The sequence below is a fragment of the Dromiciops gliroides genome, chromosome 3, assembly GCF_019393635.1.
Source record: "Dromiciops gliroides isolate mDroGli1 chromosome 3, mDroGli1.pri, whole genome shotgun sequence".
NCBI lineage: Eukaryota > Metazoa > Chordata > Mammalia > Microbiotheria > Microbiotheriidae > Dromiciops > Dromiciops gliroides.
Genome location: NC_057863.1, coordinates 404,230,725 through 404,246,535, shown reverse-complemented (window position 1 = coordinate 404,246,535; position 15,811 = coordinate 404,230,725). Strand labels below are relative to the sequence as shown.

The 15,811-nt window shown below is 38.4% G+C and overlaps 1 protein-coding gene across 1 annotated transcript; it reads right to left on the bottom strand.

Annotated features, from left to right (window-relative positions):
- Window positions 1-1,289: 1,289 nt before the first annotated feature.
- On the bottom strand, window positions 1,290-2,198 carry LOC122747694 (60S ribosomal protein L39-like). The gene is made up of 2 exons (XM_043993578.1): window positions 2,085-2,198; window positions 1,290-1,481 (listed from the first exon to the last, which is right to left on the bottom strand). Exons 1-2 carry the CDS (start codon window positions 2,196-2,198, stop codon window positions 1,290-1,292), a joined length of 306 nt encoding a protein of 101 aa, XP_043849513.1.
- Between the last annotated feature and the right edge of the window lie 13,613 nt (window positions 2,199-15,811).

Sequence of the window (15,811 nt, the reverse complement as noted above, 5' to 3'; positions counted from 1 at the left end):
GATCTATTTTCTAGGTCAGCTGTTTTTCCAAGGAGATGTTCCATATTGCCCTCTGTTTTTCATTCAATTGGATTTGCTTTACTGTGTCTTGATTTCTCATAAAGTCACTAGCTTCCATTTGTTCAATCCTAATTCTTAGACAATTATTTTCTTCAGAGAATTTTTCTATCTCCTTTCCCATTTGACTTTTCAAGCTGTTGACTTTTTTTCATGACTCTCCTTCATTCCTCTCATTTCACTTTCTATTCTTTCTTCCACCTCTCTAAATCCTCCTTCTATCTCTCCTACTTTCTCTTCAAAGTCCATTTTGAGTGCTTCCAAGGCCTGAGACCAATTTATATTTTTTTTTGGAAGCTTTGGATGTTGGAGCTTTGACTTTGTTATTATCTTCTTCTGAGGGTGTATTCTGGTCTATCTTTCCCCCAAAGAAGCTCTCTATCATCTGCTGTTTTCTTTGCTGACATCTCAAGCTGGAAGTAGATTTCTGATTGAAATCTGATTCTCTGTGGTCAGAAGCTTGGCATACTTGTGCCCCTCCCCACTGGGCTGCCACCACTCAATTTGGCACACTGGTTCAGAACCAGGCACTTCATCCCAACTCCAGCAGAGACTACAGCAACTTCACCCCAGCCAACCACCGACCCCCCTTACCTGTCTGCAAGCCAAGCCTCAGAAGAGGCCGTTGGCACTGAAGACCCAGAGGTGTCTGTTCGTGGGTGGGGTCCAGGTTGTGTGCTGAGCTCTTCTTTCAGCCCAATCAGCAGGTGATCTCAATTGCTGTTTCTGGCTGGAAAATAGTCTCACTCTGTTCTTATGTGAGTTAGGCTGCTTTGGGTTTGTTTGTTTTGTTTTTTTATGGCATTATTTGGGAGTGAGTGGACAGGTTTATTGGGAACTTATGGGAGTCACAGCCTCTCCTCTGCCATCTTGGCTCTGCCCCCTTCCTCGCTCCCAAATACTCTTTTTTTTTTTGCAGGTTTGCAGGTAACAGTAATTTAAACTATATCACAACACACACATTACCCAAACACATGAATGCAATCCATGAAAAACATTAAGGGCAAGACAAAGCTAACATTTTGTTGTATTTTTTTTGGATGTCTGTATCTTAACAGACAGCTTCCAAAATAGGAGGGCAGTAGTAGTATTATTTACTTCTTATCAGAAGCAATGAGGTGATTGAGTGATTAGTGGATGAATGGTTAGATGGATGGATGGATGGATAGTGTGGTAAGGGATAGGGGTAGAATGGGGGGTTGCAGAATGTCTTTCGTTGCACTGGCCATTCTTTACAATCCAAGTTTGGTCCTCCTCCAGTGTCTCCTCTTTGAGTTGCACCTGATCTTATTACCAGTTTTCATTTGAATCCATTGAGGAATGGGTTGATTCTGCTTCTGTTTCTTGGCCAGGAACCTCTTGATTCTGAATGTTTTATGAGAAGATATGATGATGAGATGACAGCTGAGCTTCCACCACAATGGCTGGATGGATGAAAAAGGCACTCCCAATTACTCTTAAATTGTCACTCTTAGATCTATTTTCTGAGTCTGATGTTTTTCTGAGGAGGTATTTTGCGTTTTCTTCTATTTTTATATTCCTTTGATTCTGCTTTATTTCTTCCTCTTGTCTCATTGAGTCATTAGCTTCCATCTGTCCAATTCTGATTCTTAAGGAATTATTTTCCCCAGTTAGTTTTTGCACCTCCTTTCCCATTTGACAAATTGTATTTTTTCAATGAGTTGTTTTCCTCAGCCAATTTTTGTCCTTTTCCCAAGCTATTGACTCTGACTCTCTCTCTCTCTCTCTCTCTCTCTCTCTCTCTCATAATTCTCATTTCTTTTTCCAATTCTTCTACCTCTTATTTGGTTTAAAAAATCCTTTTTGAATTTTTTAATTCATCCAATTCCTCTTCTCCCATGAGGCTTCTATTGTAGGCATTTTAACATTGTTGTCCTCTTGTGAGTTTGTGTTTTGGCCTTCCCTGTCACCATAGTAGTTTTCTATGGCAAGAGTTCTTTTCTGTTTCTAATTCATATTTTAGCCTATTTTGTGCCTTTTAAGGTTGAGCTCTGCTCCTGGGGTACAGGGTGCACTGTCCCAAGTCTCTTTCTAGGGGCCAGGGGGCCAGTCACCAGCTTTCTACTGTGAGGCCTCAGTGACTTGCAGCTTAGTGCACTGCACTGGGGTGACCTGGCCATGTTGTGTAGTGGATATCCCAGCTGGCAGATTTCCTTCTGTGTAGAGGCAGGGGGCCTCAAGACTGGCCTCCTGTTCCTCTAGCTTGCTGATGTAGGACCAAGGGTCCTCAGCTGCTGATCTGTGCTATGGCTAAAAGCCTTCCATTGGTTTGCAGAGACTCCCTCTGCACTGAGCTGAGCTCCCCTTTTACCCAGGTGAGACAGACCTTTCCTGAAGACCTTCTAGGATATCTTAAGCAGTAAGATTGTTTCATTAGATCTTTTTGAAAGTCCTGTATCTCCAGAATCCATTTAAAGGCTAAATTTAACTTTGTTTCTGAAGGAAATTTGGGAGAACTCAGGCAGCTTCCTGGCTTTTCTCTACCACCTTAGCTCTGCCTTAATATCATCATATCAAAGTCAATTTATACCCACATTCTCTATGTATACTCTTTCCAACTGCCCCAGTAGAGATACAGTTCTCAAGTATTATAAGTATAATTTTCTAGTGTAGGGATGTAAATAGATTAACCTTAATGAATAATGTGGTTTTCCCCTGTTGACCTTTTTATGCTTCTCTTGAGTTTTATATTTGAAAACTTAATTTTCTGTTCAGCTCTGGACTTTTCATCAGGAAAGTTTAAAAATCCCCAATTTCATTGAATATCCATCTTTTTACCTGAAAGATTGTGATCAGTTTTACTGGGTAGATGATTCTTGGTGGTAATCTAAGCTCCTTTGACTTCTGGAATATCATATCTAAAGCCCTCTGATTCTTTTTTCTTTTTGGGTAGGGCAATGGGGGTTATATGACTTGCCCAGGGTCACACAGCTAGTAAGTGTCAAGTGTCTGAGGCTAGATTTGAACTCAGGTCCTCCTGAATCCAAGACTGGTGCTTTATCCACTATGCCACCTAGCTGCCTCCCTCTGATTCTTTAATGCAGAACTTCTAATTCCTCTGTAACCCTATCTGTAGTTCCTTGATATCTGAATTATTTTGTTTTGTGTTTATTTTTTCTGGCTGCTTGCAGCATTTTTTCCTTAACCTGATAATTGTGGAATTTCACTAAAATATTCCTTAAAGTTTTCATTTTGGGATCTCTTTCAGGAGGTGATCAGTGAATTCTTTCAATGACTATTTGAGCCTCCAGTTCTAAGATAGCAGAGCAGTTTTCATTGATAATTTCTTTTAAAATGTTGTCCAGTTGCTTTTTTTTTTAATCATGACTTACAGGTAATCAAATAATTCTTAGATTATGTCTCCTGCATCTATATATTCCAGGTCAGTTATTTTTCTAATGAGGCATTTTACATTTTCTTCTGGGTTTTTTTCATTCTTTTGATTTTGTTTGACTGATTCTTGATGTTTCATAGAGTCAGTAGCTTTCATTTACCCAATTCTAATTTATAAGGAATTTTTTAATTGTTTCTAAGATATTTTTATTCACCCAAGTATGACTTATTTAAAGACAAAAGGCATCAATACAAGTTTAGAAATAGATGACTGTGGTGCAGTAGATAAAGCATGGCACAGTAGATAAAACACTGTCCCTGGATTCAGGAGGACCTGAGTTCAAATCCAGTCTCAGAAACTTGACACTTACTAGCTGTATGACTGTGGGGGGCAAGTCACTTAACCCGCATTGCTTCACCAAAAAAAAAAGAAAAGAAAAGAAAAAGAAATAAGATAACCGTTCTATAACTGAAAATCATTCATTGTAGGAGAAAATAAACATTTAGAAAATTAATTCAGTATAGTTATGCGCAGGATGAGCCTCAGAAAGACCTTCTTACCTCCAGATGCCATCCAGAAATTAAAACTATTTTAAGATACAGTCACTACTTTTTAGATATGAAATTGTATGAGAAAAGAAAGTGTTAATAATGAAGATGCCATAGTATAGTGTCACCCATTTTTTTGGAACTCAGGTTTTTAAAAAATGTGCATCCTTAAAAAGGATGCTCAGCACAAAGTCCAAATTCAAGAGGAATTTCTCTTTTTTTTTATAAACATTTTTGTTTTGTTTTTGTTTTTGTTTGCTGGGCAATGGGGGTTAAGTGACTTGCCCAGGGTCACACAGCTAGTAAGTGTCAAGTGTCTGAGGCCGGATTTGAACTCAGGTCCTCCTGAATCCAGGGCCAGTGCTTTATCCACTGTGCCACCTAGCCGCCCACTTGATAAACATTTTTAAAGTTTTGATTTCCAAATTCTATTCCTCCTTCCCTGCCTCTCCCCACTCCATGCCCCCAGGTGGTAAGAAATCAGATATAAGCTATATGGATGAAATTATGTAAAACATTACCATATTAGTCATTTTGTATAAGAAAATTTGAATAAAAGAAAAAAATGAAAGAAGGTGGAAAATAGCATGCTTCAGTCTGTGTTCAATCAATATAAATTTTTTTTTGGAGGTGGATGCTATGCTTCATCATTAGTCCTTAGGGATTATCTTAGATCATTGTATTGCTGAGGATAGTTAAATCATTCAGTTTTTCATCAAACAATATTGCTGACACTATGCTTAGCATTCTCCTGATTCTCCTCACTTCAGTATGCAACAGTTCATATGTCTTTTCAGGCCTTTCTGAAATCATCCTCCTTGTCATTTCTTTTTTATCTTTTTTTTTAAATCATAAAAGTATTTTATTTTTTTCCAGTTACATGTAATGATAGTTTTCAATATTTCTTTTCATAAGATTTTTAGTTCCAAATTTTTCTCCTTCCCTCCCTTCTCTCCCCCCTCTTTAAGACAGAAAGCAATCTGATATAGGTTATATATATACATTAAACATATTTCTGCATTAGTCATGTTGTAAAAGAAGAATCAGAACAAAGGGGAAAATCCTCAAAAAACAAAAACAAAAGTAGAAACAGTGTGGTTCAATCTGCATTCTGAATCCACACTTCTTTTTTCTGGATGTAGAAAACATTTTCCATCATGAGTTCTTTGGAATTTTCTTGGATTATTGTCATTTCTTATAGCACAATAATATTCCATGACAATCATAACTTTTTTAGCCATTCCATTGATGGGCATCCCCTCTATTTCCAATTCTTAGCCACTAAAAAAAAAAGAGCTGCTATAAGTATTTTTGTACAAATAGGTCTTTTTCTCTTTTTGGGGGATGTCTTTGTAAGGTAAACCCAGCAGTGGTATTGCTGGATCAAATGGTATGCATAGTATTCTTGCCCTTTGGGCATAGTTCCAAATTGCTCTCCAGAAAGTTCGGATCAGTTCACAACTCAACCAACAATGGATTAATGTGCCAATTTTCCTACATCTTTTCCAATATCCAATATTTTCCTTTTTTTGTTATTTTTGCCACTCTGAGAGGTATGAGGTGATACCTGAGTTGTTTTAATTTGAATTTCTCTGATCAATACTGTTTTAGCACTGTTACATATAACTATAGATAGCTTTAATTTTTTTATCAGAAGACTGCCTGTTTCTATCCTTTGAGTATTTATCAATTGCAGAATGACTTGTATTTTTATAAATTTAACTTGGTTCTCTATATATTTGAGAAATGAGGCCTTTATCAGAGATATTTCTTGCAAAAATTTTCCTAGTTTTCTGTTTTCCTTATAATTTTGGTCATGTTGGTTTTGTTTGTGCAAAAGTTTTTTAATTTTATATAATCAAAACTATTTATTTTACATTTTGTTTTGCTCTCTATATCTTCTTTGATCCTAAATTCTTCCTCTGTCCATAAATCTGACAGATAAACTATTCCATGCTCTTTTTTTGTTTGTTTTTTGGGGTTTGGGGGGGGGGTTCAGGGCAATGAGGGTTAAGTGACTTGCCCAAGGTCACACAGCTAGTGAGTGTCAAGTGTCTGAGGCTGGATTTGAACTCAGGTCCTCCTGAATCCAGGGCCGGTGCTTTATCCACTGTGCCACCTAGCTGCCTCATTCCATGCTCTCTTAATTTGCTTAAGGTAGGGCAGCTAGGTGGCACAGTGGATAAAGCACCAGCCCTGGATTCAGGAGGACCTGAGTTCAAATCCAGCCTCAGACACTTGACACTCACTAGCTGTGTGACCTTGGGCAAGTCACTTAACCCTCATTGTCCCAGAAAGAAAGAAAGCTAATTGGCTAACATCACCCAAATCCATTGGTTCACTGGACTTGAGGGTGGTCCATGAGCAGAATGTGCAGAGGTGAGAGTTCAGAGAACATACCCACTGAGGGCCAGGCTCTCAGGTAGGTGTGGTTTCAATCAAGTCAATTTTAAGTGAGTTAATCAGCAAAGTCAATCCAATCAATCCCAATATTATCCTCTTGAGCCAGGGCCTCTGGGTGTCCCAAAACCCATTATTTTCTCACAGGACTCTCTGAAAGTGATGCCAAGGCAGCAATATCCACAAATTGCAGGGCAACACTTCTTCATGGAGGTGAGTGGTATGTTGCTTCACAGGCTTGAAATATATCTTCACTTAAATTTCTCTGCCTCTGGTTTTGTTTTTGTTCAAATAATAACCAAAATTTCCAATAAGAAACATGTGTTTGCTAATAGTAGCCAGTCAGTCAATAAGCATTTATTAAGCACTTGCTGTTTCAAGAACTGTGCTAAGTTCTGGGAATAAGAAAGAGGTAAAAGAAGTTTCTACCCTGAAGGAACTCACACATTGACCTCCTTGCTGTTCCTCACTCAAGACACTTCCCTCCTCTGCTCTGACTACTGACCTCCCTGCCTTAAAGTTCCAACTAAAATCTCATCCTTTACGGGAAGCCTTTCTCAACCCTTCTTAATTCTAGTACCTTCTTTTAGTTCATTATTTCATGTTTATGCTATGTATAGATTGCTTGGCATATATTTGTTTGCATATTGTCTCCCTCCTAGACTGTAAGCTCCTTCAGGTGGTAAATGTTTCTTGATTTAATCAAAAGACTCTCTTTCTGTCTTTACTTGGCTCTATATTTCTAACAGATCTAGGCAGTTTTCATTTGTAATGTCTTGAAATATCATGTCATGGAGGCAGCTAGGTGGCACAGTGGATAGAGCACCAGCCCTGGATTCAGGAGGACCTGAGTTCAAATCCAGCCTCAGACACTTAACACTTACTAGCTGTGTGACCCTGAGCAAGTCACTTAACCCCAATTGCCCAGCAAAAAAAAAGAAAAAGAAATATCATGCCATGACCTTTACAATTATTAGGGTTTTCAGGGAATCTAATAATTCTTAAATTATATCTCCTTGGGGGCAGCTAGGTGGCATAGTGGATAGAGCACTGGATTCAGGAAGTTCAAATCTGGCCTTAGATACTTGCTACTTACTAGCTGTGTGGTCCTGGGAAGGTCACTTAACCTCAATTGCCTCACTTTAAAAAAAATTATATCTCCTTGGGTTTTTTCTGTTCCAGTCATAGTTAATTTCAGATATCTTATTCTTTCATCTGTTTTTCAAACTTTTGATTTGGTTCTAATATTCCTTGCTATCTCATGAAGTCATTGATCTCTTCATTTCTTCTAAATAGTCATATAGTTCTTATGAGGAGTCCATTTTTCACTCTAAGTCTTCATTTGTAGTTATGAGAAGTAATTCTTCTAGGCTGTATTTTTAGGGCATTTCTAAATATGCAATAATGTTTATATGTTAGCCAGTGTCATCTTTGTTTTACTCATCTCTACAGATTTTGTTATAGAAAATTCAGTCTTGATGCTGGGGTCCCCTGCTGTGTTTTGGGGTAGGATGGCTGCCTCTGTTTGGTCCTGTGGCCTGGATCACCTGGGTTCTTGCCCTGACTCTACTGCTATGGCTCTGGCCTCCTTGATGCTGTGAGTTTTAGGATCCTCCTTGGCATCTCATGACAGAATGCAAGGGGCCTCAGCACTCCTTCACTGTCTGTCTAGGGCTAAGCATTGACTACCATGCTGCACTGGTCACTGCCATTCCCTGAGTTTTCCAGGACACAGAGCCATAAGGGAAACATGGGTCTCTAGCCTGCCTCTGCTCACACTAAGATGCCACCACCTTTGACAGCCCCCATTTCTGTTGCACAGGGGCTTCTGGTCGATTTCTTAGGCAGTGCTAGAGTGGAAGAAGTCACTTATATAGCGAAATCTTACAGATTTTCTTGGTCATTATTCAGTCTGCTGTGAATTTCTTGGTTTTTGCTACAGTAGATATGTGGGACCTAGACTGTCTGCCTCCATTCAGGGAGCCATCTTGGCTATAAGTCAGTATTGAAAAAATTTAAGGAGCCATTGGCTGGAACCTAAAAAATAAACCGTATTTCTCCATCATTCTTACTTAATTAGAGATCTGCCTACAAGAAAGGTAGCATTTTCATGTGCTCATAATATTTTATTTCTTCCCAATTACATGTAAAAAATAATTTTAACCATTTTCTACAATTTTGAGTTCCAAATTCTTCCGCCTCCTTCCCCTTCTCCATCATTGAAAAGGCAAACAATTTGATAATGGCAATACATGTGTGGTCCTGCAAAATATATTTCCATATTAGCCATGTTGCAAAATAAAATGCAGACCAAAAAAGCAAAAATGATAAAGAAAGTTTAAAAAAGTATGCTTCACTCTGCATTCAAACTTCATCGGTTCTTTCTCTGGAGGTAGATAGCATTTTTTAGTCATTAGTTCTTCAGAATTGTCTTGGATCTTTGTATTGATGGGAACAGCTAAGTCATTCACAGTTGATCATTATACAATATTGCTGTTAATGTCTCAGTGTTCTCCTGGTTCTGTTCAATTCACTTTGCATCAGTTCATGTGAGTCTTTCCAGGTTTTTTCTCAAAGCATCCTGTTCATCACTTCTTTATAGCACAATAGTATTCCATCACTAAAGAAGATGATGTTTTACCTAAAGACTTGCTGAGGTTAGTAAGAGGATAAGGGGCTTGTCCATGATTGTGTTATTTTTAATTAATTACACTAATTAGAGATAATGAAGCTTGAAAAAGTAGCTCAGGGGTAGAATCATTCTATTTGTTTTGAACAAATAAATCAACATAAACTTGCTCTCAATATTCCCTTTATATGTTCATCTGCCTCAGGATTTGTAGTTTGCAAAGGATAAATAATTAAAACCTAGGCAATTTTAAAATAAAATGTAATCTTATAGAATTGTTACATCCTCCTTTCTCAAGATCTGTTTTCTAGGTGGCATTTTGATATCTAGGTTTAAAGACAAAGATCATACCTTATTTATCCTTGTTTTAACATGCATTAATTTATGAAGTCTCTCCTACATACCAAGCACTTCCATAGATTTTCAAGGAGATATGAAATTAAGATACAGTCCTTTCCCTAATGGAGTTTACAAGGGATATGGCAATATGCAAATAACCCTAATAGAAAAGAAAGCATAAAAACATACAATTTGTTGTGTATAATGTATTGTACACAGCAGGTGCCTAATAAGTGTTGAATGAATACATTATATTTATTTTTAGAAAAAGTGATTCTGATCACACAGTGGATACTCAGTATTGCTTTATGTCAGGGAAATGGAAGGAGGGATGATTATATGCACAACTCAGAAACTAAATTAATAAAATATTTGTGGAGAGAAATATATTTAACTCAGATTGGGCAGGGTAGTTATTTTTTACATTATAAGAGGATTTGTCTTCTTAATATAATTCACAGGGTTGGGTTGTGGTTTATTTTCAATGCTACTATTTTTATCACCTTGTTAATGAAATATTTTAAGGAGTACCTAAAGGCAAATTGAAGTGAAGGGTTATAGCAGTTCTCTCAAAATGTAGACAAAAGAATATGTCTTTTAAGAAAAAGTCTAGGGGAGCTGGTGGAAGGCAGGAAGAGTAGGGCAACAGGGAGGATGGTACCTAAATTATTTAACATGGATGTCAACATTAACTGGAATTCACTACACCATTGCTCTGCTCTCCATTCTAAAATTTTCAAACATTTCAGGAAGAAAACAAGAGTGGGAGGGGTAGCTACCGCTCTAAATGCCCCTTAGGCTTAACTCATCTGTTGGTGTTCAAAGCAAGCAATATTTCAGTGATTCGTGTGTCTTACTGTGAAAGTGGATGCTTCTGATTGCTCTCATCTTGGAAATCCAAACTTAGAATTGGAAAGGAAATATTTTGCATAGAAAGGAAGCAACTTTGAAGTGGAAGCAGCCACTGTATTCCAAGAACAGGGCTTTGCACTGCAGAGCTATTCTTTTGTTGAGTAAAAAAGCAAATTAAAAGTAATCTAAATATCAAATGAAGGATTCATTTAACACAGATGGAAGTTTTTCCTATCTCTGGCCATCAGTCATGGCATGAGTATTGGGGGGCAGAGGTTGGCACCAAGGTTCTCCAGGTTGTTGAGATCTTGTTTGCCCTTTTGGTTGTGGACAACTGTTTCTCCTCACTTGAAATTGAATGTAAAGATCTTTTTTTTAAAAAAAATCTATTTCCTCTACCCTTATGACTCACCCTTTGTTACATACCCCCAAATTAAATTTTGTTTGAAGAAAATATTGCCTCACCAATTGAGCAAATCCATAAAGTGTATGTATCCTTGTGGAAATCACATTCAATTCTTGAAGCCTCTAGAGGAGGCACTTTCCATAAACCCTCTTCATTTAGCACATGCTAAAGTTCAGAATCTCACTGATGCAGTGGCTACTGACTCAATCATGACACAGCACTCAGATCACAATGAACATTGTTCAAAAACAGATTTACATTCTTCCCCTTATATATTCCTTCCCTTCCTATTTAGAGCTTGGGGGATATATATTATTCCCTATGACTACTTTCAGCCACTGTCCTTTTATCTTTCAATAGAAGAGTTCCCCTTTTCTATGACCTGACCTTTTCTCATTTTTCTCACTCCTTTCAGCCAGATATTTCAAAGTCTCTTGTTTTTTATTAACTGTCAAGTACTCTATTTATCTTTCCAAAGTTGAAAAGCTATGCTGCCTTGGACAAGGCTTTAACCAGCCTGGTCTTCAATTTTTTCATCTATAAAATGGAGAGGTTAAATTAAATAATTTCTGAGGTCCTTTCCAGCTTAGCACTAGGAAGGAAAGAATGAAGGAATAAAAATATTTACCATATCACAGAATTCAATTTGGGCTCCAGAATCCACTAACTTTTCCACAACGGCCAAATGTCCTTGGGAGACATGCTTAGTGAAGAGCTGTCCATTTGTACTATTGGAAAAAAAGGTACCAGCCCTGGATTCAGGAGGACCTGAGTTCAAATCTGGACTCAGACACTTAACACTTACTAGCTGTGTGACCCTGGACAAGTCATTTAACCCCAATTTCCTCAAAAAAAAAGACAAAAGAAAGAAGAAGGATGGTAATAAATATGAAAGCTCTGCTGAAATCCATTCCTTCCTCCTCAAAGTGGCATGTTGCTTAACTCATGGGTTTTCTAGTGCTTAAGATGTTAGTGTCAAGTTTGCTAAAAGTCCATAGCAAACTCTCAATGCCAAGCTTCCTATCAGGCATATAACAAAGGTCATGAGGTCTGTAGTGTGGCATGCAAATTTAAAAGGTTCAGAGGCACTTATGTTTTTGAGGTTTTTTCTTTATTACATGTTGTACATTCATTATTTGCCCAGCACATGCCATCTGGGGATGTGGCTATGTCAAATGGAAGATTCATTTTGTAGCTAAGCTCAAAGGCTCATCTGTTTCATTTCATAGTCATGAAATACAGAGTTTTGAAGAATTTTCACAAATAAAAATAATTTACATTTACATGGCACTTTGTGGTTATTATAAAAATAGGTTCTCAGTCTTATAATAGATATAGGATCTACCACAAAGCAGACATTGCAAGTATTAAGAGGACTTCAGAGGTACCTCCTTTAGCTCTACATATGATTCTATGATCCCAGTTTTTTTTAATAGAATTTTATTTTCCAAAATATATGTAAAAACAAATTTTAACATCAATTTTTAAAAAAAATTGTTCCAACTTCTCTTCCCACCCCCACCCACTAGAACTCAAGCATTTCAAAATAAATTATACATGAGTAGTCATGGAAAACATTCCCACATTAGCTAGGTTGTGAGAAAAAAACAGTCAAAAAACTCCCAAAACTTCAGACTGAGGAACTGTCAAAGGGAAAAAACATTTTTTTAAAAAATGTGTTTCCAGGGGCAGCTAGGTGGTGCAGCGGACAGAGCACTGGCCCTGGAACCAGGAGCACCCAAGCCCAAATCCAGCCCCAGACACCCAACACCCACCAGCCGCATGACCCCAGGCAAGCCACCCAACCCCAATTGCCTCACCAAAAAAGAAAAAAAAAGAAAAGAAAAAAATGTGTTTCCATCTATTTTCAGATACTATCACTTCTTTCTCTGTAGATGGGTTGCCATTTTCATAAGTCCTTCAGGGTTATATTGGACCATTGCCTTGCTGAAAATAACCACATGCTTCCCAGCAGATCATTTTACACTATTGCTGTTATTTTGTATACAGTGCATTTCACTCTGCTTCAGTTCATGTAGGTCTTTCCAGGTTTTTCTAATAGTATCCTGTTCATCATAACCTAAATAATGTACCTTAAACTTGACAAAGAATTTTCTTCATATTAGCCCAGCAAAGTCATCATAACTATTTCCCTCCATCCTATTCCCTTCCCATGATATTTACTCTATTTTCTATCTTCTTTTAAACTATTCCTCCTCAAAAGTATTTTACTTCTGACTGTCCCTTCCCCTACTCTGCACTCCCTTTTTTTTTCACCCTTCCTTCCTTATCCTCTTCCCCTCATACTTTCCTATAAGGTTAAATAGATTACTCCTCCCAACTGGGTGTGAATGTTATTCCCTCCATGAGCCAACTCTGATGAGTTTAAGGTCTTTGAGCTAATTCTATGTTCCAAATTTTCTTCCTCCCTCTCTCCTCAACCCTCCCTATGAAATCAAGCAATTCAATATTTCATACTTGTGCCGTTATGCAGAACATCTTCACCTTCCTTGAAAGTATTTTGCTTTTTACTACTCTCTCCCAGAATCTGCCCTTCCCTCCTTTCCCTCTTCCCCCCCCCCTTATCTCCCTCCCCTCCCTCAGGGCAAAATATATTACTATACCCACTTGAGTATGTATGTTAGTCCTTCTTTGAGTCAATTCTGATGATATTAAGGTTCAATCACTCCCCAATTCCTTCTCCCTCTTCCCCTCCCCTCCATAAGCTTTTTTCTTGTTTCCTTCATGTGAACAACCTCTCCCCAGACCATCTCTCCCCTTCCCCCTCCCCCAGTCTATTTCTCCTACACCTCAACCCTATTTTAAGGATGTCATTATGGGTTAGTTAGGTGGCACAGTGGACAATGCACCAGCCCTGGACCCAGGAAGCCCCAAGCCCAAATCTGGCCCCATACATAAGACACCCCACACAGAACAAAACATAACATCCCTTCGTATTCAGTTCAGACCTGTGTCCTCTGTATTATCTTCCCATATAGGAATGTTAACAGTTTGATCTTTTAATATCCCTCATGAAGTCTTTTTCCTGTTTATCTTTTTAGGCTTCTCCAGGGTCTTGTATTTGAAAGTCAAATTTTCTATTCAGTTCAGGTATGATCCCAGTTTTGCAAATGAAGAAATTAAGTCTCAGAGGGACTCACAGTCTTAGCCAAAGTCACAGCTAATAAATGGTACAATTAAGACCAGATGCTAAGCTTCTTGAGTTCAGATAGATTGCTCTATCAATAGTGACCCATTGGGGGTGGCTAGGTGGCACAGTGGATAAAGCACCGGCCCTGGATTCAGGAGTTCCTGAGTTCAAATCCAGCCTCAGACACTTGACACTTACTGGCTGTGTGACCCTGGGCAAGTCACTTAACCCCCATTGCCCCGCAAAAAGAAAAAAAAAATAGTGACCCATTGCCTCTGGAACCATACAAAAGGGATCTAGTACCTTTGGTGAGTTTGTTTCAGACTCATAGATTAGTATGTTTTGATGCAAATGATCCCTTTCAAATAAGCAAAGGTGATGCCTAAACTATGTTTTTCTGTGGTTGACTTGACTGGTCTGAATAAGGGAAATAATAAGTACCTTTCCCTATTCACCCATCTGAAGGACCTTTTAAAAAATTAAGCTATATAACTTTTACTTTGTTAGAAGGGAAAGTTCTTCAAAAAGAGCTGCTAGAGGGGCAGCTAGGTGGTGCAGTGGATAGAGCACTGGCCCTGGAGTCAGGAGGACCTGAGTTCAAATCCGGCCTCAGACACTTAACACTTACTAGCTGTGTGACCCTGGGCAAGTCACTTAACCCCAATTGCCTCACTAAAAAAAAAAAAAGAGCTGCTAGGAATATTTTTTGTACAAATAGGTCTTTTTCTCTTTTGGGGGATGTCTCTGGGATATAAACCTTGAAGGAGTATTGCTGGATCAAAGGGTATGCACAGTTCTATAGCCCTTTGGGAATAGTTCCAAATTGCTCTCCAGAATGGTTGTGATGTAGGAGGAAAAAAAGGGGTTAACAGAAAACCTAAGACCCAAGCTCTAATTTAGATCTGAGCTCTAAAAGGGATTCATACCCCAGTTAATGAATAAGTTAAGGCTTGAGTCTTCATTAATACAAATCAGGGCCTAGGTTCTCATTACCCACATTAATCAGTATTCATAAGAACATAAAGAGGCAGGTCATAGAGACCTTAACTATAACAATGATACACTGACAGGGTATAGAAATTCAAATTGATAAATGAAAATATTTTGAAACTGGACATGGGAATCAAAAAGTGACATGTGCAGAAAAGGCCAAATTTGTCCCCAGATTCACCTTATGACGTATAAACCCCAAAAACACACTTCCACAGAAAAAGGTACCCACCTGGGGGTTGGCTCAAGCCCCCAGGAACTCCAAATTAGGATAAGCCCTCCGCTGTACCTCCCTGTGATGAAATAATGGGATTTAGCAGATACTCAAAGACCCACCTGGAGATTAATCAAGACTGATTGAATCAAGTGAGAGTGATTGACTGCTGATTAAGCCTACTTCAAGTTAACTGGATTGTAATCACACCTGGCTATCCCTTAAGAAGGTATTGTTCTCAGAAACTAGACTGTGAACTCAACTTGAGAACACCTTCAAAGACAATGGATTTGGATGACGCCAACCAATCACCTTAAAGCAGTGTGTAAGGACCACCTCTGTTCCAGATCTATAAAAAAGCTTCCACAAACAGCTTGCAAAAAGGTGTTCCTGATTAAAGCAGGCTCGTGGAAGAGGACTTCAGGAAGAACCCAACCAGGCTGGAACTCTAGGCTAGACTGGAGCTGAAGCTTCTGATTTAAGTCGACCACAATTTAGATTTTAAACATAACATCCCTAAGGTGGAGATTATTATAATGAGACTGATAATCAATTTATCCATACTATAAATATAACTGTCATTCCTTTCCCTATTCAATAGATACCTTTCCACTTTTCTGATTCTCTCCCTATGTTCACTCACAGTATTGCAATAAAACTTGGGAAACTGAGTCACTGAGTCTTGTCATTCTTTTGGGATGACTCATGATCAATTTGACTCTAATTCCATCCCACATCAGTTGGATATTTTCACAACTCCACCAATAGTGGATTGGGGTCCCAGTTTTCCCACATCCCCTCCAACATCCAATATTTTCTATTTTTGTTATATTTGTCACTCCGATAGGTGTGAGGTGATACTTCAGAGTT

Coding starts and splice junctions, on each gene's coding strand:
- LOC122747694 (XM_043993578.1), bottom strand. CDS start 2,198: ATGGCCAGGTCACCCCAGTGCAGTGCACTAAGCTGCAAGTCACTGAGG. Junction 1,482..2,084: donor GACTTGGGACAGTGCACCCT/GTACCCCAGGAG, acceptor TCATCCATCCAG/CCATTGTGGTGGAAGCTCAG.